The sequence below is a fragment of the Acipenser ruthenus genome, chromosome 24, assembly GCF_902713425.1.
Source record: "Acipenser ruthenus chromosome 24, fAciRut3.2 maternal haplotype, whole genome shotgun sequence".
Lineage (NCBI taxonomy): Eukaryota > Metazoa > Chordata > Actinopteri > Acipenseriformes > Acipenseridae > Acipenser > Acipenser ruthenus.
In genome coordinates, this window is record NC_081212.1 from 22,991,558 (window position 1) to 23,017,165 (window position 25,608).

The 25,608-nt window shown below is 37.7% G+C and overlaps 1 protein-coding gene across 1 annotated transcript in view; it reads left to right on the forward strand.

The window, feature by feature from the left end:
• The first annotated feature begins 433 nt into the window (after window positions 1–433).
• Window positions 434–25,608, forward strand: part of LOC117429841 (cingulin-like protein 1) — a 29,204-nt gene continuing 4,029 nt past the window's right edge. The window contains exons 1-14 of the mRNA XM_034049713.3: window positions 434–607; window positions 7,634–9,232; window positions 9,678–9,772; window positions 10,837–10,942; window positions 11,359–11,460; window positions 11,596–11,744; window positions 12,762–12,903; window positions 13,627–13,839; window positions 19,438–19,644; window positions 19,951–20,055; window positions 20,263–20,415; window positions 21,222–21,392; window positions 23,062–23,223; window positions 23,926–24,015. Of these exons, the coding sequence (XP_033905604.1) occupies window positions 7,667–9,232; window positions 9,678–9,772; window positions 10,837–10,942; window positions 11,359–11,460; window positions 11,596–11,744; window positions 12,762–12,903; window positions 13,627–13,839; window positions 19,438–19,644; window positions 19,951–20,055; window positions 20,263–20,415; window positions 21,222–21,392; window positions 23,062–23,223; window positions 23,926–24,015 (3,261 nt within the window). The 5' untranslated portion in view covers window positions 434–607; window positions 7,634–7,666. The remainder of the gene's footprint in view (window positions 608–7,633; window positions 9,233–9,677; window positions 9,773–10,836; window positions 10,943–11,358; window positions 11,461–11,595; window positions 11,745–12,761; window positions 12,904–13,626; window positions 13,840–19,437; window positions 19,645–19,950; window positions 20,056–20,262; window positions 20,416–21,221; window positions 21,393–23,061; window positions 23,224–23,925; window positions 24,016–25,608) is intronic.

Here is a 25,608-nt window from a genome sequence, read left to right on the forward strand (position 1 = left end):
GGGTTACACGTTTGATAACTTGTGTCCTTTATTCATAACTGAACAAGCCCGGGTGTAATACTTTGTTAAAAGTTTAACCTTTATATTAATTTAAGTGTTTTGTTTGCAACCTGTATAAACACTTATTTGAACCATTACTAACAGCACTAAGAGTTGCAATAATAACAATATGCTTTTTTTAACCTATTAACACAAACCAATTTAGATGGATTTGTATTTGTATTTTTTTTTTACATACAGGGAAACTCTACTGAAGCTCTTACTTAAAAAGAAAAAAAAAATCTGCCCTGTATTTTCCTTTTTTAAATTGCATTACAACTGTAACCATTTTTTCTCGTGAAATCTGCTTGAGAGTCCCGTTGCTAGGGTTACCCTAGTCACATTTTACCTGCGTTTCCTGGCACCAGTAGAGAAGTGGGAGGGTATAAATTGCTACCAGTCAAAGTAGGGCGGGGTTTATTCTGCACAGTTTCCCAGCGGTGAGATTACAACTTGGAACTTCAGAAAAAAAAACCTTTACTTTAATAAAGTCACGACAGCATGGGAATTTCTATGCAGCTAAAAGTCAAGATCTGAAGTAGAACCAAACAGCACAATTTAAATAAAGGTACGTAGAGAGCATTTTACTACTCTTATATGTGTTCAACACTTTACAGAAAGCTCGCGTAACTTAAGTAAATTACACTCCGTTGGAAAGGACTGCTGTAAGATCTTTTTTGTGCACTGAACGCTTTTGAAATTTGGTTCAGTCTCAGAACATTGTATTTTTTATTTTGTATTTAAACATGGAAAATGACATGTATTAAACGTTTCATTGTTGTTTAGTAGTCGTCGGTTTATAAAACGCTGTTAATGGGTTCAGTTACTTTTTATTGGTAACAGTAGGACTTTGTATTTTAGTTATGTTTTGGTTAGAATCAGTTTTACCAATTTGTTCAAAACTTTTGAATTGGTCTTTTATTTGATCATGCCCTTCTGCAACACTCTCGTTCAAGGGTTTCAGAAGACAAGTACTCTACGTGCACAGACAGAAGTAAGTTAAACGCATCAGAAACATTTTGGTCAGAGAAGTATCGGATTACTTTTATACAAACTTGAAAGCAAAACGGACCTTGATATCCAAACTGTCAACTGCACAACACGGATAATTTTCAAAACATATTGTTTGTTTTTATTTGTATTCTCAAAGTGAACAAGTTTAAAACAAGTCTTATCCAGCAATTTGGAATGGCAATACTACCGATTCCTACTACAGATTCCTACAGACGCAGATTACACATTCTTTACAATATGTTTGAGCAATACTCTGTACAACCTGTTCGAGTTCATTCTCAATAGAACAACCTGACAAACCGGTGGTGTACATTGGGTGTTTTTCAAACAATAGTACGATGCAACATACAGTACAGGCGTGTGAAGCACGTAAAGATTATTTGCAGTGTACTGCATTTGTTCAGGAAGTGTTTGCTGAGGGGTCGTGTTGAACTAGAGTACTTGTGGCAAGTTTTGTTTAATTTGGCTTTGAGGGTTTTCATCACACATCAATACAATGGTGTAAACTCATTTCTGTTTTTGTATGTTGAGTGTTGGATGTTCATGAACTTGGCTAAGTCATTGCCTAGAATGGAACACCTAGGACTTTAATTACCAGTTAGGTGAAAGCTTGTATAAACCAGTAATCATGTTAAGATTAGTCATGCATAAACATTACTGATTAAATGTACTATAATGGTGATTCAAATTCTGTGTGAGTAATGTACTGCAGTAAACTGTCACACATTCTGCAGTGCAGTGAATAATCATACTTCTGAACAGACAAGTATTTTAAAATTGGGTGGGCGTGGGTCCAATGTTTCTTCTGGTCTCCAGGCCACGTGTGCCACAAGTATGTAGATACATTACAACAACACTGTACTCTTCTCTTCCCCCAACAATTTAAACACAGTTATCTCTGTGTTGCCACATGATATGTTTACAATGTGTATAGGAGCCTAGCACTGCCTGCCTGCCTGTATTAAGACTAAAGATTGATCTGTGCTGATCCTTAATTAAAAAGTGTTTTCTAAAAAAAAACCAAGAAACTTTTAGTTTAAAAAAAGTTTTATCCATGTCAACCCCACTCAAGCCCTTCAAAACATTTACCTGGGGCTCAGTAAACTCGTTTCAGTCTCCTTATACAGCAGCTTGTCTGTGAGCCATTGTTTCAGCAGTAGAACTCTGTTTAGAAGGCAGTGTGGTAGTTCTGCAGATGACTTCACTTACTGAACAGACAAGGTCAGCTTGCAAGGTGATGCCGGATAATCAAGGTTTTGTGAAGTTCAGACTACACACTAAACTATTGACGCTTTTTAAAACATAGAACTGTAAATAGGTGCAATAGAAAAGCAGCACCTAATAAAGAGAAATGAACAGCAAGCTCTTCCTAAGCAAAATCTGAGCAACCACGTTTAACTGCGTTGCTTTCCACCAGGTCCAAAAACTATTCTTTCCATAATGTAAATAAAATATTGGTAGTAGGTAACATAAAGGAAAAACAGATACTGTCAATATTTGGTCCAGTTGTAGTAGAGCCTTTTTTTACTGAATATTGTATGATTACTTTTTAAAAAAAAATATATATAAATAACTAGTGTAAATATTTTAATTTAATTGCATTTTTGGGTTCTACTGCATCTATGTTACTTGGTCACATCAAGCGGTCTATGGAATCTGGTGGTCACCAAAACAGACCTTGCTGTGGCATTCATTGACTCTGTAGTTCAATTTGAAACACCCCCTAGGTTTCTACCAGTATTTATCCATAACTAAGAAAATAAAGGCCTTAAAGGTCCAGTCCTCACCAAGGCTGCAGGGGCCCCATGTGATTTTAAAAATGAATTCAATTTTCTAGAACCAGCTGGATCCAGTTATATAACATCTTTATTAAGTGCACATATAAATAGGGTCATTTTTTCATTCTTGCAGTTGCCTGGAGGACAACTTTCTCATGTGCCTGCAAACACTTGATTGAGTTGCTAAAGTGATATTCAGCACACTCCTTTATTAAGCTGTTGCTAACTATTGCTCAGATTTAGCCAATTCTTAAGTCCAGCATGCAACACAATACTCACCATTCCGTTTGTATAGTGTGGAGATCTTGGTGAAAGCTGACATTCACTGTTAAAGATGTATTGCTATTTTATTTTTCTAATGATGTTTGCTAAAAGTAACACTGTCTTACTTGGACACCCCTGAATAGAAATATAAGGTTTTTCTCTTTTTGCTAATGAATAGAATCTACTTGCTAATTGTATTGCTGGCTTAAGTATAGCAGCTCTTGGCTCATTTATAAGGAAGGTTGTATTTCAATGTATTTTAAGGTAAAATTAGTTTTTTTTTTTTTTTTTTTTTAAAAGCACAAAGTTTGTAATGTATCAGGTTCATGTGTTCTGTACTTGGTATAGTAAAAGGGTTACTGGCATGGAATGAAAAACCTTTTACAGTTCAGTTTACTTAGATTTGGTAACATTTTTAAAATAAAACCATTCAGAAGTTACACAATTTTCCAGTTTAATGCAGGCAGCTTTTTGTTTATTATTATTATTATTATTATTATTATTATTATTATTATTATTATTATTATTATTATTCAACATTTTAAACTGCTCCAGACATGAGATTACTCGTGACAAGGCTGTTATTACTGTACTCTCCATCACATGGTACTTCTACTAGTTGTTGAGAGTGGGGTGTGTACTATTCTGGTACACAAGAGCACATTTAATAATCATTGTCTGTTTTGGGAATTCATAGCGGGATATTTTTGAACAGATCAATGAAGATACATTAACAAAAGAACTATTTCCTTTTTTGAGTTATAGAAAAAAACACAAACAAAACCAGCATTTGTTTTTCATGAGGGGTGGGGAGGGAAGACCCTGTTGCTTCTCCAAAGAGCTGTGATGGATTGTCTCCTAATGTTAAATGAGATCTTGTACCCAGGAAGATCAAAGATATAGTATTTGACATGTAATCTTCAACCAGCTGTTCATCTTTGCACTCTTCCAAATGAGCTACACAGGATACAGTTTGAAAAAAAAATACCTTGGAACAAAACTCTAACTTCCTCTCGCTCTGAAAGCCAGCCAGCCAGGCAGCACAATGCAAGGAAAATGCAGCTTAACACCTCCGAGCCCCTGTGCGAGCAGGGCTGGATACATTTGGTACTTGGACTCAAAGCAGCTATTGTGTTTCCAAGTCTAAATTGTTCTCCTAAGTATACAAGGCCCCTGTCTTACTCACTCTTATTGTTCTCTCTTCCCCTCCTGGAAAGCATTACAATCTGCTTATATATTCATATTTCATCAGGAAACCTCTGCTGTAAAACCGTAGTTATTTGTGTTGGTCTAAACCAGGGGTGCCCAATCCTGGTCCAGGAGGGCCAATGTTCCTCCTGGCTTTTGTTGCAAGTGTGCCCTAAATTACTTAATTGGACCAATCAAGCCCTTGTTAGAAGCTTAATTGGTCCAATTAATCAATTTAGTGTACAGTTTGAACAAAAACCATGAGGGCATCGGCCCTCCAGTACCAGGATTGGGCACCCCTGGTCTAAACATTGTATAGAATTCAGTCTGATTTCCTTTTCTTATTTTCCAGCTCACAGTTGTACAGTAAGTGATTGTGTCTTGGGCAGTGTACGAGACAAGTTACTGCTTGTGTTTTGTTTTTGCTTTTCATCCAGTGCAGCCGTGAGGCGTAATATGTGCAGAAACCACAACAAAATATCAGCCCAGTTAAGCAGCAGCTTCGATTCCTTTGCAGTAGAAAATCCTGGTTTGGACTTGCCAGCTGGGGTCTATTTTGTTGTGTTGTTTGAAAGAAGTCTAGGGCAGTTGGAAGAGACTCGACGACTTAAATTTTGCTTTGTAACATCTGTATGCTATAACTTTAATATTGTAGTTACATTTGATACAATTGTCAGTTTTTCGTACAGTGTCAAAATTGTGTTGCAATCATCAAGTCTCTCCTGTTAAGTTGTTCCACCATGCCACTAGAATGCTTTAAGCTTACTCTACTTTCTTTTTTTATTTATGGCCTTGTAATGTCTGCTAAATGCACTCCTCCCTCACACAATAACTCCATCCTTTCTATTTGTTAAAAAAACTGCCTTATAATTAGTGAGTTTGTGGGCCTACCTTTGCATTTGAGGCAGGAAAGTATTTAAACTGTGAGGTAGGTGGGGGTGTTACAAGTTTAACTGGTTTATGTTGTACATTTGTTGTGTGTTGTTGTTTTGCCAGGACATTCTCCCTGGAAGCAAATAAAACATTTTTGGACCAGTTGTAGCATCAAAAGAAGTTGCTGTATAGCCCACGCAAATAAACATTTGCTTTTGATTGGCACCTCAAACATACTGATTCTCCAGGGTAACTATTATAAAAATAAGACAGGATGTGAAAAATACACACACAAAGTTTATTATGAAATCTTGTGAAAATACGCAGTTTTGTGAAGCAAGAAAGGGGTTTAGCATAGTTGCCTTAAACCCCAAATATACTGTATTCTGTATGTGCATTGCATAATATAAAAACTGAGCAGCAATATGACAATGTGCTGGGTGATTGGCTGCTGCACATGGTGCACATTCCCTGCTCCCGAGGTTCTGTGACATGGCAGTGATCTTTAAAGTCTCTGTTTAGTTTATTTCTCTGGGTAAAAATCTAAATACGCAGTTTTATATTTTAAAATGCTTAAATGAAGGTGGCTTTTGAACGCATGGTGCACTAAATACATACATATGTGTAGCTTTATTACAATTTAGCAATACAGGAATGACAGGTTCTGAGGAAATGGGGACACATATGTCTGGGAAGTTGCTATGTTGTGACATCCATTTGATCAAACTCTGAACTGAAAAGAGAAATGGTTCTACTGTAGCTTTGACACATCAGGTTTCTTAGCATATATGTTTAGATTTAAACAAAAGACCTTCCATAGTAGTTGAAGAGGAATACCTTGGTTCCCATGGTGTACAATTACAAGATGCATATTGAGGGGTCATTTCTATTGGGCTTTGTTATTTATAATCTTATTTATACAGGATCAATATGCTGTGACCCTTTCCATTGAGGTCATAAGATTTGCTTATCTAACCAAGCTTGCACCGTGCATGGACTGGAAACACAAGGTCAAAAGGAACATGACTTTTTTTTTTTTTAGATTTTGTCGTGCTTAAATTGTATTGGACTTGGTGTGTTTAATGCATCATACAGCAAATGATACGTTTATCTGTTACTAAAACTATTAGTAGTTTGAAGAAAGATTTACGTGATAATTGTACATGGTCCACCATATGCTGACTTTGTTAATCACAATTTCTATGTTTAACAGATATGTATTACTATATACTGTAGGCTAGACTTTTTTTACACATGGGAGTATTTAAGAAAAGATACAAATGATTGACTATTATGTTTGTTTTAAATTTCAATTAATAATTTGTTTAATAAATTTGATTACTGAACCATAGTTCTCTTGCTATGCAGTACTGTATTATAAAGTTAACACTGTGTGTAGCATTACATTGTAAAATAACTCCCATATATATCTTTCAGTATCCATTTTCATCACTTACCCGAGGGTGGAAATAAATACCAACTTTGATTGTAAACCCGTCTTAAGAAATTCATTTCTTGGACAAATTGTTCCGAAGGTTTGTGTTTTTGTCATTCGAATAATAGTAAATTGGTAAGTGTTTCTTGCCAACAGTACTGTTATTCAAAACACCAGTGTCTCTAAGACACATTGACTCCAGTCTGCGTGTAACAGTTTGTTAAACGCTCACCAGACTTGGTTTTGTTGGGGAGTAAGATGGTTGATTGTTAGTTATTCCATAAGGTGGTCAGTTCCTGTGGTCTTACTGGGTTATATATTACCCAAGTGACCAAGTGGTGCTTTATCTTGGCATGACCCATTCTATCAGTGGCTTTAAAAACAATTACATGGGTCCTAGTCCCAAGATAAGTCTGTGGCTTCTTCAAACATTTAAACTTTGTAGCTGCAGAAGTAAACACTTCATTTCCAGAAAACTGAAGACTGTTAATTAATTAATTGAGCAGAATAAAGATACTTTCAGTTGATTGTGTGAGCAAACAAGTGGTTGACTTTTGCCAAAACACTTGTTCAAAAGAACGGAACTAGATTTTTTAAATTTTTTTTTTTTTTTTAATTTTTAGTTTTTTTTATAAAGTTCAACGGAGTTGGGGGGGGCACTTAAATTTTAAACTAATTAAATAAATGGCTTTCTGCAGATCTATGCAGTGTGTTAAACAGATCCATTCTTTTTTCTTTGAAAAAGCCAATCTTGCTAAAGCATGACTTGAAGTAAAGATTCTGTGCAGTGTTGCAGTACCCAGTTTCACATTGATGTGGACAGACTACTACACAATTTGAAATGATCTGTATGACATGCTAAACAAGTGAAGCATTCAGATTTTTAAAAAAATGGGATTAAAATGACAATCAAAGTACCGCACCAAGTCATAATGGTTGCTTTAGTGTATAGAATTGCTAAACATTTACTAAAGTTATTAAATCTGATAATGCTTTTTTTCTCTAATTCTGACTGTTAATTGGATTATGTGCTTGTTTTCAGCATTGAAACTTGCCCAGTGAACCGGATTTTAAAATGGAGTCTTATGCAGTTGGTGACGTTCCAAATAATAGAATGCAACAGGATTATTTGCACTTTGACCATACTGGGAGATCCCAAAACGACAGAGCTGGGACTTATGGTGTCAGTATCCGAGTTCAGGGAATTGATGGACATCCTTACGTTGTACTTAATAACCGGAATGGACAGTCGGCACCAAACGATTCTTCATCTGAAAATGGATATTCTGATAGTTCTAAAGACAGGTCGTTTTTGGATAATTACGATGAGCATGACTTTAAAGGGAGAAATAATGATGAGATTCCGTGTCCAGAGAACCCTTTTGTGGAATACAGATCCCAAAAGCAGATGCAGTTGAGTGGTTCACAGAATGGCGTCCCAGAATTTAAAGAATTGTCAAGAAAGTCATCTGCCTTGTTGAATTTTCAGAGGCACCCTGAACTCTTAGAACCTTATGATCCTAAAAAGAACACTTTGAATTTGGGTGGCCATCATGCGCTTCCATCGACAACATCTGCTGTTCCTGAAACGGAAAACAAGGAGAACAAGCATTGGAGTTCCTTGTCTAAGTCGTCCTCCCCACTAAATGTCCAGGTTAGATCTAGAACTCCAGACAAATCTAAGCCGGAGAAAAATGGTGTACTCAACTCTACACCTCCTCCATACCAAGAGAAGCCTGCATCAAGACCTCCCAGCATTGCTAATGAACCAGTTAAGCTCCCTAGTGGATCTTCGAGTAGTGTTGGCAGCACTAATTCCAGCCTAGAACACAGAAGGCCGAGACCTGACATTGTTCCTCTTCGTAGACAGGACTCAAGTGGACCAGTGTTGGAGACCTCAAGGTCGAGAAGGTCGTCTGCTTCATCAACCTCTGTCGGTTCCTTACAAAATAAATTGTGTCTGGAAGACCAGGAAGATGCTCTCTATGCGGAAAACGTGAACCGGCATGGGAACAGAAGATACATTCCATTTCTGCCTGGCACGGGACGTGACATTGACACAGGGTCCATCCCTGCTGTGGATGATCTCATAGACAGATTTGATGTGAAGGAGAGTCCACAAAGAAGAGGGAGGTCAGGAAGGAGGAACAGAATCAATGCAGAAGATCGAAAGAGGTCCAGGAGTGTGGATAGTGCTTTGCCTTTTGGCCTTCAGGGAGATTCAGATTACTTGGATGACTTTAGTAGAAATCAGGGCAGGTCAACTGAACACTTACTTAAACCTTCCCAGCTACGTAAACAGAAGTCTTCTCCTGAAGACTCCAGCATCCCCTCCAAGGAGAGGCAGTCTGGTAATCCTGCAAATTCATCTGGCAGCCTTGGTGGGTTTAATGACAAAAAGCAGGAAGAGTGGCACAGCAGTCCTAGTTCATTAAATGGCCAGGATAGAATAAGCTCGACATATGGTGGTAATAAGACTTATTTAAGTCGATCTTCTACATTGCTAATGCCCTATAATGGCAAGGGAACTGAAGAAAAAACTGAGAGGTCTGGAAAAATGCTGACCAGCACAGCCACCACATCGCTTTCCAAATCTAGCTGGAGCTCTGTTAAAAAACCTTCTTCTGAGCAGGATATACAGGTATATGTTAAAGCTGTATCGAGCACAGCTTTTAGACATACGTATTCAAATCTGCTGCTTTTTGATCAAAAGTCCATTTAGGAACTATTGTAGAATTCAAATGAGTTTTTGGAACATGGGCATTTGTTGTTTTTGTTAATTGTGCTTTTATTTAAATGTACCCTGAAAAGATATAAGCCAAGGTTAGTTTTTATTGTAATTCATTCAAACTATCTCATGTAGTTTTTATAGTCTATTTGCATGGAAGAATAAATCAAATTTGAAGCAGCAAATTTTTACTTTGTACCAAGGAATCTTGCCATTTCATTGAACTTTTTGTTTGTCAGCAAATTTGTTTTCCTTGATTTGAATATTAAGACAATTGTCACTGAAATACTCTTTGTTGAAAAATTATGTGGTTAACTTCACTTGATTTCTTCTAATGTGTTTTCCTCTTTAAATCTAGGCAACCCCTGATCTTCTGAAAGGTCAGCAGGCGCTTTCACAACAAACTAATGAAGAGACTGCAAAACAGATCTTGTTTAATTACCTCAAGGATGGGTTAGTATGTGACGTTGTTTCGCATATGTGCCTTGACCCCACAGCTATCATCTTCAACATGTCTTTGAAGCCAATTGTATAAAAGCAACCACCCACCAGGAATACACCCTGAGAAACTAGAACAGTTGGATGTCACTTTGGGAATGAAATAGGTGGTGGCTTCCAAGTCAGACATCCATTTCGCTAGCTTTGATTCTTTCCTCTGTGCCCAAAAGATATTTTGTGTAGAAGGTTATTTGGGTGTCCAATTCAGAATTTGCCAAACGGAACTTTGCAATGTTTAAGCAATTCTGTTTCCCATACTCCAAGATGAACCTGTTGGCTGTTTTCAGTGGTGTATGTAACAGTTTTCTCGGCTTGATACCGAATATCGTATAACTGTACAAGCAAAACCCCACTCCTCATCGGCATTTTGAACAGCTGTCTCTAATCACGACTCAGTGAGAAGAATGCAGGGGATAGTTTGTTTCAGCTTCAAAAATTGTACTCTCCACATTTTTGAACACTTTAAAGATTTTAAAAGCACACATTTTTATCAAATACTAGATAATCTTATCACCTGCCTGCTAAACTGGCATGCACTGCAACCTTCAAGTAACTTCCAGGCTACCAAGTGAGGAAGAGTTAACCACTCACCACTACTACTGTAGTTCAAACTTGCTTTTCTTGGTTTCACAAAAGTGTGTTTTCAAGTACGTGTACAGATGGCTTCATATTGTATTGTTTGCTATGTAATGGAATGTGATTGTGTAACACTGCAGATTTAAAATATGGTTAAAGTATTTTGGACAATTTCCTGTGCAATTGCCAGTGTTCTTTTAACATTCCATGTATTTACTTTGCTGGGAACAAGGACTTTAAAATGAGGAAATTGTAAAATTTCTAGTTTTGGGGGAGACTGGAAATTCAACATTAAAAACTGTGTTATTTTTGCAACTGCTGGATTTGGGGAGAGAGAGGAAAAAAAAAAGATGTCACGATTAGAACCTGATCGTCCTAAGCGAAGCCATTTGTGTTTTTAACAAACTGCTGAATTGTTAAATCTGCTTGATCCTTTGTTTCAGGAGTACTGATAATGATGACACTACCAAGAAGAAAGTTAACCTAGTTTTTGAGAAAATCCAGACTTTAAAGTCTAGGGCTGCAGGGAGTGTGCAAGCGGACAACAAAGTAAGCCATTGTTGCAGGTCCCTTAATTGGGAGGAGTAGTTTAAGGAACTGCATAGGCAGATGGAGCTTTTACCAATGTATTTTTTTGACTGGTATACCATAGACCAAGGGCTATGTTATGCTTTAGGTCGTTTGTGGGTTAATGTCATATACTTGTTTTATGAGCAAGGATTGTGTTAAAAGGGTTTAAATGTATACTATTCACACACAAAAGTGAATTCAAATTATCATAATTTTTTTTTCTTGTGGAAGATTGGTACCTGAAATAAATCAGTTTATGACCGATAGCTATACGATTAGTAATGGTAACAGGGGGTCCAGCAATGATTTTGGTTTAATTCAGGCTAGGATGTACTATTCAGCTGAATAATGGCTTTGTCAAGTTTTTATTTGAATGAACTCATTCTCCTTTGCAGTCCCCTGATTCGTCAGCTGAAGTGAAAGCACTTCAGGAGAAGCAAACGGAGCTGGAGAAACAGGTCACTGAGCTAAAAAGAGAACTGGAACAAGAAACAAAGGTATTTCAAATGCTTTAAGTGGGACCATACCTCATAAAATCAACAAATACTCTGCCTGACTAGGGGTACCACACACCTGAAATCATGTTTGCTTAATAAAATGTTATACACAATTTAACTTTCTTTATCTTTAAGAATCAGCAGAGCCTTACAGAGTCCAATGCGATGACCAAAGAAAACATGAAGGACCTACAAAAGAATCTTGAGGAAAGTTTGCAAGAAAGCAATAGACTTCGAGAACAGTTAGCAAAGGCAGAAAAAGAGCATCGAGCTACCATTGAAGAGTGAGTGATGGATCTGTTTTATAATATGAAGGGTGCCACTGGCGTACAGTTACCCAGGAGAGTTCTGGTTGTAGTACTGCTAGCCCACATTTCCGTGTGCCACGGACTCTGACCTGCCCAGTTAGAACTCCACCTCTCCAAACTGCTCTGAAAAAAGAATTTGCTAAATGAGCGTCCGATATGAAAGACTCAAACTGCTGAAAAAAGTTTGTCTGGTTCCATAGTACAGATGGAAATTGTATTTGTGCACCATGTGATCTTTAGTTGCAGAGTCAATCTTTCCCGAATCCATAAAGTAGGTTCAATACTGCGTTGTATGTGCTTGACTGCTGTACTTTAGAATATCACCCTTTGCTCTAGACTTACTTGAAAATTGCATGCTAGCATGGCTAAGGAACAGCTTAAGATAGTTTTGTAAATGAAAGCAGGTCCTTTGGGACCCATTGGCATGTTTATTTTGATAAGATAAATGTTATGAACAAACGTTCCACTATCTCTGGATATTCATTCCCTGACTCCAGGCAGTCCAGACTTCCTGTCTCTTGTTTGTTTGTTTGTTTAACACGCATTGTAGTAATTTATTTATTGTAGTGATTTAGTGATTGTTTGCTGTTTGTGTTTCTGTTCTTTAATTAATGAGCCGTTAGTCTGGCTTGTGCCTATCATGAAGTAGTACAGGTCAGTGAAATTCCAATTTGCTCTTATCCCCTTAACTCGTCAATCTGCCTTCAGTGCTCTACTAAGAGATGAGCTGATAAAGCTGGACAACTGTGCATTTTCTAATCTGTTTGTTTTGAGTGTCTTCCGACCCCCTGGTAGGCTTGTACCATTTAGTATGGTTAATTGATCCTCCCAAGGGGAGAACAATAGTCTACACCCTTATTAAAACCAAGACCGACCCTATAGAAATCACAGTTAGTTGTATTCTATTGTATAGGTGTTGTGGGGATCCTAGGTGCTTGCATGCAGAGGTGTGTGGTTGGTGTTTTCTAATGTGATTGTTTGGGTCTCCTCCAGATTGTATCAGGTAAAAATGGAGAGGGAGCAGTATCAGAATGAAATCCGGGACCTGCAGGATCAGCTCTCTGAAATGCACGACGAGCTGGACAGTGCAAAGAGAGCCGGGGCTGAGGATGAAGAGAAGGATGCTCTTACCGAGGTGAGCAGCTCAGTAAAGATCTGCAGCCTGAGAACAGTGTCTCTTCTGTCCAGCGATTTTATCTCGTCTAAAGCTTTGAGGCTTTTCTTGCTCTAATTTCCTCGTTGTATGGAATTTCACATTAGTATGATGAAGGAATTTTTAAGGAAGCATCAGCCGTTTTCTGTGAATTTCTGACCAGGATTTGAAATGGTTTTATGCTGATACCAGTGATCACATAGACTCAACTGGAAGTTTTACCTGTGAATCTGAAATGGGGATTTTCTTTTTTTTTCTTTTAAATAAAGGATGCGTGTTTGTTCAAATTTCTATTCAAATTTTCAGATAGTACAGTAGTCCCCTTTCTAGTAAACCTTAAATGCATAATTGTATTTTTGAGAAACCATGCCACATAATCATTTCAAGCATCTCTTGTTTGTGGTTGGGTGGCTCAGTAGATTAAGGCTAGGCTTTAGCTGTAGCCAGTGGATCCCTGCTGGCAGACAGCAGTAGCGTGTTAAATCAATATCAATATCAGTATCTATACCCATAGCATATTGCAAGGTAAAACCTCTTGGAAAGTAAGGGGTCAACCTGTACCCCACTGGGATAAGCCACAGCTTAGTTATTTAAGAGAATTTTTCAGCACAACGCTATTAGACCTTTTGATTCGTTGTGTTCCAGACTTTATATAATTTGCCTTCTGCGTTTGGAGAACCAATATATTTGCTTTGTGCTCTTCAGGACCTGTTGCAATTGAAACAAGATTTCCAGGAGATCATGCTGTTTAAGGAAGAGCAGGAGGACATGTTGAGGAGAAGAGAGCGCGAGCTGACGGCCCTCAAAGGGGCCTTGAAGGAAGAGGTGGCCACTCATGACCAGGAGGTGGACAAACTCAAAGAGCAATATGACAAGGAGCTACAGAAACTAAGGACCTCGCTGGCAGAAGCAACGCAGGTAAGCATGGGAGGACCCCTATTGGGGGCTGTGTAATGTTCTTTTTGAAGAGCTTTCCCCAATGCTGCCCAATGTTCTGTGTTTACAAGCACCGTTTATTTTTAACAGCATTTACATGTACAGGAGACATTCTTGTGGGAAAAGAGGAAGTCGTGATATGTTCCTGTTTTGGATAACTCAGTTGAGATTAAACTAATGGAATTTGACAATTTTAAGGTGATTGAGTTTATTTTGAATCTTGTTCTCTGTAAACTGTTTTCACTGGTTTCTAGCATTGTCTAGTACATCCCAGTCACAACATGGAAATGCATTCCCAGGTGGAAGTTTATTATTTTTAAATTGTGTGTGTGTGCATGTGTGATAGTTGGATCTTTTATTACCTTCTTCAGATGAAAGGACAGTAAGTGGATACAGTGTGACCTGGTGGTATTTTAATGTGACCATTTTAAAGGAGTTTCCTGTTCCCAGCTCCCAAGTGTTTCATGTTTTCTGCCATTCTCTGGCGTTTCCTTCCTGTTACAGCAGTGGCAGGAGTCATCTGTCCTGAGTTAATTTCCTTTTTACTGAAGTCATTTCCTTTGACTAAAACAGACCATGTTATATGGTACTGTCTCTTTTGTGAAAGACCAAGGTTTCAGCATTCTTTGAAAATTGCTACAAACATCTGTGCAGATTTTTGTGTTGTCCATATCCATAATTTTGATTTTCACTTCTATAAATAGTCTAACTTTATTTAAAGTTTATAAAGAAACTACCTTTATGTAAGTTTTGTAGTAGGAACAGCTAGATCCTCACCTGCAAATAGTTGAACTGTTTTTTCTTGTGTGTGTGAAATACAGTTCTGCACAAAAGAGCACTAACACTAACATTAACAGCACTGAAACAGGTGTTCCTTAAATGCATGACCCATATAGTGGTTGATAAGATTAGTAGTCATACAGTTTATCAAATCCTGTACAGTAGTCTCACTGTGTGTAAAGTAAAAAACAAAAAGTTAAAATGTAACAAGTGTGCGATTAAGTTTTTTTTTCTCTCAACACTATTCAGCTATTAAGAATTGTCAACTTCTATTACATTTCAGAATAATCCTTTTGGACTGAATCGCTGGAATTGAAAAATTCTTTCTTCCCTCTTATAAATATGAAGACGATTCCAATTTTCTTTTTCTTCTTTTTTTCCAAAATAATGTTTGCAAGCTTTTTTTCGCTTTCACAATTATGCCAGGCTACACGTATTGTTGCTGAGATCATCCCACTGTGATTTGCTGTCCTGCTTTGTCATAAAATATCGCTCTGCTCTTTCTACCTCATCACATTTTGCATTGATACTGCAGCCCCATGCAGAGTTGGCTGGTGGAAACTAGAGCACTAAATGGTTCCTATTGCCCATTAATTGCAGTGGCAATGTGTCTCTAATGAGTGCTTTTTCAGCTTTGCCATATTCTTTCCTTGAAAGAACTATAATTGTAGATGACAGTTAATGAAAGATGTGTTTTGTTTCGCACAATAATTACAGGTCTGATACATTTTACACAAGTAGGTCAGTGTGTTTGAGAAACTGAGCTATTATTAATAGAGTTCTTATGCTAAAGAGGATATTGGATTTAGGTTTAAACTTTGTTACGTTGTTTTTGTGTTTTCTTTAGTTTCTGTGGAAGGGAGAGAGGGTTATTCCATTGTGAAAAATACAGTTCCTTTGCTAGCGTTCAAAGAGTGGGCATAGTTTTAGGGCTGAAAGAGGAAATTTAAAGTGGCAACAATGTTAAGTGAGAAATATATAATATATATATATTTTTTTTATAAAACTTGTATGTTCTGCCAGCAGTAGAAACACTTTCTCTGAAGTCTCATTGTTCCTGTGTAAACTGATAGCATTTGCCAGCACGTTGGTAACTTCTTGAACTGTGGTCCACACATTGTCCTTTTTGTGTATAGCTTGCTTTATTCAGAATCGTGCACCTCCTTTTTTTGGATCCCAGTACAAGGACACATTGTACTTCCTATCTTTTTCTTATATTACAAAGATATTTGTATTTTTAGGGTTTTATACAAATTGCCTAAAAGTGAATCTGGATACTGCAATACATTTGGCTTAAGAGTGACATGATGGCAAGGATATTGTTGTGTTTTACATGTATAATAAATATTTAGGTGTACAGTATTTTCCATAATAGACATCAAAGTGATGTAGCATCTCAAATGTATTCCTTTGATTCAATTTAGACATCAGTAAGGCATCAAAATCAGTTCTCCACATCCATTCTGTTTATTGCATGCATTTCTGTTTTCCTAAAAGTCTTATTTTTCCCAGCTCAATTAGCACTCAGTTACATAATTGGACAATGGCCACACCTGTGATTGTTGTCAGGGACAGAATTAACCCCATCCTTATTAACCTTGCATTCCCACACACACTATTTATACAAGCAGGGCTTTTGCCCTGTCATAGCCACCATTTAGAGCAGGACTTCCCAACCCTGGCCCTGGGGACCCCCTGTGTCTGCTTGTTTTCATTCCAACTGAGCTCTCAATTACTGAACTATACCCTTTTAATAGAACTAATAACGTACTTAATTAGACCTTTTTTACTTTTTCAGTTCTTCAACAGTTGCAGATTTCAAGTTAGCTATAACATTTTATAAGTAACTTGAACTCTGCAATTTTTTAGGAGCGAACAATTAAGGTGCAGTTAAGCTAATTATGAGTTGAATTAATGGTTTAGTTCAGTAATTGAGAGCTTGGCTGGAATGAAAACCAGAAGACGCATGGGGTCCCCAGGGCCAGGGTTGGTTAGAAATATAGAACAGGGCCAAGAGGAATGTGTCAAAGTGAACTTGACATGAATTTCTGTAATGTGTTTAGTCTCGATATTAAAAAGCTGGTTGTGTTTTGTTTGACTTGTTTTTAAGGTACTGTACTGGTATAGTTTGGTATAAACCAGTCTGCATTTAGGGAATGAATATCTTTCTGAGATTGCCTGCCAACTTTTTTCATGTTAAAATAGCATTTGATTTCCTTGTTTTAATTGCGATGAAAAAAATAAAATCCATAGAACTAGGAAGTTAAAGAGTTTGGGATTGTTGCATAAGTTTCACTTGTGCTATCAACTTTTGATGGCGATTGGACTCTCTCCAGTACCTCTCAAGCATCACTTTTTAATTTATGGCCATTAATACTCCCTCCCTGTACTAAACACATTCCAGTGCTAGGCCCCTTTTTTGTGTCTTGAAGGGATTCAATATAGCACACACCTGACAGATGGCTGGACAGAACACTACTTGTTCTACTGTGTATGTGTGTACATTATATAATATATATATATGTGTGTGTGTGTGTGTTAGAAAGAGAGCGCATTTGTAATATGCATTCTGTAAGACTGTATCTGTAAAATATGAAGCACCATTACTGTATTTACACCATTATTTGTGCTCTTCTGGTAGAACGATATGTTTAATACTTACCCCTATTCTCCTCCTCCTGTTTTTTTGTGTTGGAATGAGCAGTGAGGGATTTGTGGCATCGTGCTATTGGTGACGTCACATCTTGGCAAGCAGCGTTGCCATGGACACCTGCCTGAAAGCTCTGGGTCAGTTGCGGCCAGGCCTCTCTGACAATGTGAATCCGCCTATAAACGTTTGTGGAGAGTGCTTGTACTCCCACTTGTACATGTCACCAAATTTTGTTTTCATTCACCAGCATTGGCAGTGGCAACAGTGGGCAACCTACAATACAACCTGTCAATGGCAACTTTTTGATAGCGCTTTTAGAAAAGTACACAGAAAACATTGCTGTTCCTGTAGTAGTTACCATGCCTGCACATCAAATGATTGGGCCAAATCATTTTAGATTTTGGAATAGACTTCCATTCTCTCACACCCACATAAAATGTAGTACCTGTCTGTCCCTCTTAAAGTAAACCCCCTACACTTGACCCTCATTCATTCCTTCCCGGGGAAGAATGAACTTGTTAAACAGGCTATGGAGAGCTTGGATTTGTTTGAGGTTAATGATTTACGTTCCTGTTTTTCAAAGGATTGTAACCTCGCGGACAAATGTCCTAATACTACTGGATAACCCAGGTTCAACAACCTCATTTGTGAGAAAAAAAACTTTGACCTCCTCGCATGTGAAGATTTATCAGTCATCTGACTGCTAATTCTAAAACATAAGACACACTGTGCACTTAATAGTTGTGATTTAGTTATATGAACCCCAGTACTGGCATGCCTATAGCATTGTTAGAAATACTGTAACCTTCTCAAACATTGCCAGTAATTAATAGCTAGCATTGGAATTTAGAATTACTCCGGAAGAGCGGGGGGGTGAAGAGACATTTTTTATGATTCTATTCTATAAAGTCCATCACTTGTAAATCTTTGACATATTTAACACCGTACCAGCTGTATTTCTCGGTGAATCATAATGCAGCGTGTGAAAATCCGAATGTGCGAATCAGACCACTTACTCATCAACCTGCTGATAAGGTATGATAGGTTACAGTACATATTTTTTTATGTCTACCTTTATCACCTAGTTTTTATAATTTAGTAACATTGTACCAGGACAGAGGAAATATTTACATCCATACAGATGGGCGGTTGTTACCATAATGTGTATGAAAATATCACCAGTGCACATGATTGTAAGGTTTATGTCCAGTATGGTACATTCTGCTTTTGATTCTGTGTGTTCAAATACATCGGTCTAGACAAATATGAGAATGTTTGCAAACTTTGTGAAATCTAAAGTGGTAGGCTAAATCCACACTTTTTTAAATTTTAAGTTATAGTGCTTTTAAGCTAGACCTTGTAGTTTTCAGGTAGCAAAAAATAACAATGTGGTTTTTTTTTTTTTTTTTTTTAAATGTTATGTCAAAGTAAATGTAGTTTAACATACTTGCAGGTACTATAAAAACAGAGATTTCCCTTTAGTGACAAACAGGTGGTTTCTTTCTTTTGGCTTTAACTGAGATTTTTCTTTAACTACATGCAGTTGAAATGCTTCAATTCTATGAAAAGTTTACATGGATGCAAAAAGAAAAAAAGCAGCGAAAGTTAATTGATATCCGTAACAAAGCCGGGTATTTAGTAAACATTGAAGTTCTGGTGTACATTCTGTTCATGCAGAGGAGACTGGAAAAACTGGCTAAGGCATCATTCCATTCACTGAGCTCCCCAGAGAAGATGAGGCCCCATTTCACGCTGTACACTGTGAAACGCAGCCAAATTGAAACAAAAAGGCCAACAACAGAGTCTTGTCTAATTGGTAAAACTTTAGGCTGTATTAAGTGAAAGCAACTTTTTACATGAAGGAGAAAATAAGACCCTCTAACGTCAGTTTAATACAGTTTAAGAAAGTTATGGTGCCTTTCCCAGCATTGTGGTGGTGTGTTAACATATACCATGTATTGAAGCACTTGAACCCTTAACTTAAGTGAGTGGTCGTGTATAATCAAACCAGGTTCAAATCCCTATATTATCTGCTGTGACATGATGTTTGAATACTAACAGCAATGTCAAAACCAACATTCCCTTTAAAGAACTGGCTGTAAAATAGATGAGTGAAGTTTTCTAAAATGCATGTTCTTTACCACACACAGAACAACGTTTCACTGTCGACTGAAAAGGTTGCTTCAGATGAGGTGAAGAACGCTGCTCAGAACCAGGTTAAGAAGCTGATGGACGAGAACGAGAGACTGAGGAGAAAGATTCTCACACTGGAGGCAGAAGCTGCAGAGCTCAACAGAAGCATTGACGAGATGAAGAGGGAAGAAAGCTGTGCAAAGGAAAAGATGTGCAGACTCGAGGTGATTTAATGTGTAACTGTGCATGGGTGAGCCCGGTGGAAAGTATGCCAAATACACTGCAAATGAAATCTTCCCATATCCGCCAAAAAAAACATCACTGACTCGGAATAGTTCAAAACAGGTTTTCAGTCATCCGTGGGGTGCTTAAAAAAATGACTTGTTGTCTATTAACCCTCTGTTACAAAGGCTTGATTGTGTAAGGCACAAATGAACAGTATGTATTGATGAAAGAATGTTACTTTTCAGTAGAAAATACAGGGAGCAAATATGTCGTCTTCACAATAGAGGGTGTATTTGTTTTTGTAGGAAGAGAAGAAACAGTTGGAAGAAGCACTGGGAGAAGTTAATGACCAAGAGGAGGAGTTGTCCGTGGCCAACAGAGTATTAGAGAGCCGCTTGGAGGACGTGCAGGTAGAAGAATGGTGTCTCTTGAACATTTTCTAATTGCTTGTATAGTACGAGATTAGTGCTCTGTACTGTTGAATATTGTGTTCCCATACAGTATTTCAAATACATTGTTGTGTCCAGATATTAAGCTGTGAACTGTAGGCAGACGGTGCATAGTGTATCAAAAATCTGTTTCATATCGAATATTTTCTTTTCCTTTTCCTTCTGCAGAGAAGCCTTAGCAAAATGACTCGCGAGCACCAAGAACTAAGTGAGAGATTAAAGGAGGAGAAGAGTCAGAAGGAGCAGTTTAAGAGAACCAAGAATGAAGTAGAGGATGAGAGGAGGCATCTGGACAGAACTATTGAGAAACTTCAGAAGGAGGTGAGGACCTTTTTACTTTAGATGCAGTGCAATGGGAGAGAGAGGGGGGGGGACTACTTCAGAGCTGACTTGGCACTCGTGTAATCCAATCACACAGGAAACTGAGCTTATCTGAATTTCATGGGAGCTGAAGCTTACTAATAAAGAATGGGGATAAGGGAAGAAGATCCCAGATTCTCATATTTATCTCGCATGAATGAATCTTGTTCTGAAAGGTACTGCTGTAACCCTTGAGTTTCTCTGGGCCCACAATTGCTTTTTTGAGGGAAGGGGAGAAAAAAAGTCTGAAACAATGCTGACTGTTTTTTGTTTTTTCATATTATTCATAAACTAGTGAATTCGGCTGTATTAAATTGTAACAGACAGTGTCAGTCTAACTACCAAGATGAATTTTAACTATCGTAGGCCCATCTACATAATTAGTTGACATGAACAAATGAAACACTAAATGAAAAATTCAGCTTGGCATTCATTAAAAGGGTCTTTAGACCTTGCCACAACTTGCAGTTGAGATATGGTACTGTTTTGGTAAATATAGGATTTTTAAAGCATTGATGTTCATTAATTTTGAACACTAGCACTTTTTAGCATTGTTAATGTTACAGAACTCTGTGCTTTGTACAGATTAGTGGTTTGAATTAGTTTTAGACCAGTAACCAACTCAACCAGAGACTGTTCACTCCTGCTGCAGGTGGACACTGGAGGTCGTGGTCATACTGGGGTTGAAAGGTTTCCTTTTAGTTAAGTTATTCTCATGGTAAGTCCCTTGAGTTTTTATTTTGAAATCCTCTTTGTTCACGTTTCAGATGAATGAGATAGTAGAGGCTTCACAGAGGTCCACACTGGATCTGCAGGTCCAAATCGATGAGTACAAGGAAAAAAACCGCAAGGAGATGACTGACTTGCAAAGACAGCTGAGAGACAAGAGTGCAGAGCTGGAGAAGTCTCGCCTGGCAACCAAGAAGCTGCAGGATGAGGTACGGGTGCACGGTTCTGACCAGCTGTTTAACCTCCAACCCGGAGGAATGAAGGCATGCTTAATACAAGGGATCTGCGGAGAAATCCCTATTGTGTGAAACCTGTTCTTCTGTAAGAAATACCGCACTTGACAGTGATCTAATTGCTGTGGAATTCCAAACTTGCATATTAATGCAGCTTCACAATACATGGGGGTTAATGAGCTGATTGACACATTAGTATCAATCATTTTATATTGTCAAATGAGGCACCATGTGGCGTGGATGTGGAAGCTATTGTGAAGTTTGCACAAGGTTTTAATAGGGAAAGTGTCTCGGGGTGGTATTCAAGTGCGAGATCTTTTGTCTTGCACAGATTTGCATAAATGATTGCATACCCTGTTGGACTACCTCCCCGGCGCAGAGGCAACAGTAGTCCTTTAACACGTCCTATACAGCAATGAGTGCAAAACGTCATACAGTGCATGGTTTCTCATTCATGGAGATGCACTTGAACACAATCAGATGACAGTCCTATATAGGATATTTAATACAATAACATAATACTACATTATAGTGCCCTCCTATGACAAAGTAATGCCTTGTTTTATCTCATGCTACCCCTATTTCAACCCATGTGGTCAGTGTTTAACCCCTCACACCTCCTGTGTGGTTATGCGCATGCATAAGATCTAGATCTGCTAAAGAATCTGTGGAATTTCTATTGTTGCTAATGAGAATGTGTGTTAGATTGGTTGATAGAGTGACCATCACCATTTATGAAACAATTGGACCAGTGTGAAAGTACAATTCTACAGAATTTTCAATTTACCTGCTGACACATTTAACAGCATTTCATCTGGGGCTTGTATTCCTATTGTTGAAGTGTAGTGGTTTGCTCTGGTTTTTCTTCTGTTTTAACATCTGCTTGCAGTGACTTTTTTTGTGCAACTGAAAACTGATGTCTTGGGGGGGGGGGGGGGGGAAACTGGCTGTGGTGTTCTTGTTTTGAAAGAATTTGCTAAAGGAAGCCTGTTTTCCATCAACTAGTCCTATCCGACAGTTCTACCCTGAGCTCACCCATGCAGTACCTTTTTCCCAGTGTTGGTAATGCATGTTGTCATTGTTTCCAGTCTTTATCAGAGGGATAGTCAGAATTAGTCCATTTCTTTTTGGCCAAGTACTTTTAAAATTCTTAGTTTGTTTTCAGAATTTCACCCCCACCACTATCTTTTCATGTGATTTTTATCCAGTTACCTTGTTTTTAACCAATATGGAATGTCCCTTTATTATGAATAGGTTATTATTTTGTGTTCTTTAAGATTATATTACTTGCATTGTATTACATACATATAGTATGTAATGCAATGTTATATGCTTACATCTGTGAGATAGAATGCAAAGAAATATTCCAGTTAGTTATGGATACAGTTAATTGCAAGGGCTGAGATTCCTCTGTAAGTGCTAAAACAGAATAAGGATTTCAAGAGAAAGCCTCACTAATGTTTAGGTTTATATAAGGCACCATCTTGTGGTCAAATATGAAAATAGCACTTTGGGATCAAAGTGATTTACTCTATGTTAATGTAATAAATTATTTAATTAGCTTGGAAAAATATTCCAAACAAATGTCCTGTTTTTTAATATCCATTCAATTCTCCTCTGTTTTTTTTTTTTTTTTTTTTTTTAGATGTCTATCCTGGCAGAAGATTTAAAACAGTGCAAGACAGAGAGAGATGAGGCGGTTTTCAGAGGACAGCACTTGGAACAAAAGGTTTATGACCTGGAAGTCGAAATGGAGAATAAATCCCATGTCAAAGATGACCGATCACGACAAATCAAGCTAATGGAGGTACTGTATGTGCACACCACTGCTTTTTAAACACACAGGAAGGTGCAGAATGATTGGCAAGATAGGTTTTGGAGAATTCCTTTTCACATTTGAGAGAAATGGTTCTTAAACCCATATCAAATTTAAAATGTGGGATTGTGGTGTTGAGCAGAAGCATGTCTATGAGAAGATACTTGCTAAAGATCATGATTCGGATCTGTTTTTCCTGTTTCTATTTTAGATCAATTCAATTTTAAAACGTGTACTGTGAAATATATCAAATTTTACTTCTGAAAGTAAAGAAATTATAGTTAAATAGTAAATGTAGTCATATAAAATAACCTTTAATTTCACATGTTACTAAAGGCTTGTATACCAGTAAGCACCATGTTTTAAAAACTGTGGTTACGTTTACGCTGCACTTGACTTTGTTGTTGGTAATACGCAAGAGTGTTTTTTTTTTTTTTTTTTTTTTTTTCCATTTAACAAGCACACATCTTTCCATGTACCTAATTCCTGTCTAGAGCTTCAAAGGTCAACTCCACAGGAGAGTTTATTATTATTTATTTTTTTCATTGCAATTTTATATTGCAAGCTGGCCCCTATCTTAAAAGGTCAGTTGTCTTAATGCTAAACAAGGTGCACATATGGTAATCATTTTGAAAATATGTATGTGCTCCATGCACAACAATAATTATTATTCTCAAATCTTTTCTCATGCAGGGCACAATATCCCAGTTACAAACTGACCTGGATGAGGAGAGGAACAGTGGAGATCTGCTGATGGACAGAGTAGACAGGGGAAGAGAACAGGTAATCATTACGAGATGCAGTTGCCTGTAACCCAAATAGGGGCATCAATTTAGCTGATTGGTACAGTTACAGTTCTTGGTTACGGGCATCACTTTACAATGCTTTAATATTGTGCTGATCCTGGTGTTTGAGTGTGTGTTCTGATTGTTGGAAATTTGCTGGAGAATGAAAGACTTGCAAAGCACCACAGTGCCATATGTGTATGACCTTGGCTCTGAAAACTGTTGGACTGAAGCCAAGTTTACAGTATGATTTGGAGCTAGACATGTAATGGCCTGAAGTACTTCTAACATACAGCAAGTTTTCTGAGATTGACATAAATAAATGGGTACCCCATCTTATTTATCAATGCCACATGCAAGCTATACTGTAATACAGAGAGACACAATTGTAGGAGTACTAGGACCTTCTTCTAAACTATAATTATATTTCCTAAGCTTTACATATTTTAGTAGCATTTAGACCATAAACTTTATTTTACTAAAGAACACTTCTTGGCATTACTAATTCGTTCTCAAGCAGACTTGCTTTTCCTCTGTCTACTCCTTGTATTACTGGGCAATGGTACAGCTGGAGTTTTAGTTCATACTTTTAAAGAAACTGGTGAGTTGTTGCCATGTAAGAGGATCTTGCATAATGGAAGAAAGTGGTTTGAATCTGGTCCAGAGCCCTGTTAGTATTAACACTGCCCTTTCAATTTTCATGCATCAATTACAAAAGCTTCTTTATCCCGAGATCCTGCCAGAGTTGCCACCAAATATACTTTTACTGAACCATTTAAAGACTTTGAAAAAAAGACTGCTTATATAATACTAGATTTATTATTATTTCTTTTTACCTTAATTGTAAAACTGTTGTACCCAAAGACATGACCAGTGTTCCCATAGCAGACAAAGTGAACGCAGTACAGTACGTACAAGCATGATTCTGCAGTTTGTTAATTGCAAGTTTACTAAATCTGTTATTGCAGGGAAGGATAAGTTTCTCCATTTTGAAGTAAAGAAGATACTAGATTAATAATACTAATTAATAAAACTACCACACGTTGAACGTAGTGAGAGAGAGAGAAGCAGTTCACAATTGAGATTGCTGTCAGCATGTCCTTGGCAAACAGAAAAAGAAAAGGTTGTGCTTGCTTAGCTGCTAGTGTTTTATCAGGAGGGCTCTGGATTACAGTGCACCTGCTCCTCTGCTGACACCAGGTGCACAGTGCTGCTAAATGAGTCTGGGAATAAGCTTCCTTTTCCCTGAATATAGGATAAAAATGTGATTAGCTGTGCTGAGTCTAAGCCCGTTCCACACTGCTGACTCAGCTCCCTGGAGAATTTAACGGTATGCACCAGTATGTAGGCCATCCTTCAATAGCACTTTCCCCATACAGCTTCTAATTGGCATAAAAATATTGTCTATAGTAAGCTCCTGTTTGAAAAAGAGCCCATTCTACATCACCTGAATGTGCTTCTTTTATTCAATATCAATGGAAAGTGGCAGAAATATGCTTTCAGATCATTCGAGGGTCATTCTGTCGCACACCCAGAGGGGAGGGATGGTCTCATTTATTTATTTATTTATTTATTTATTTATTTATTTTCC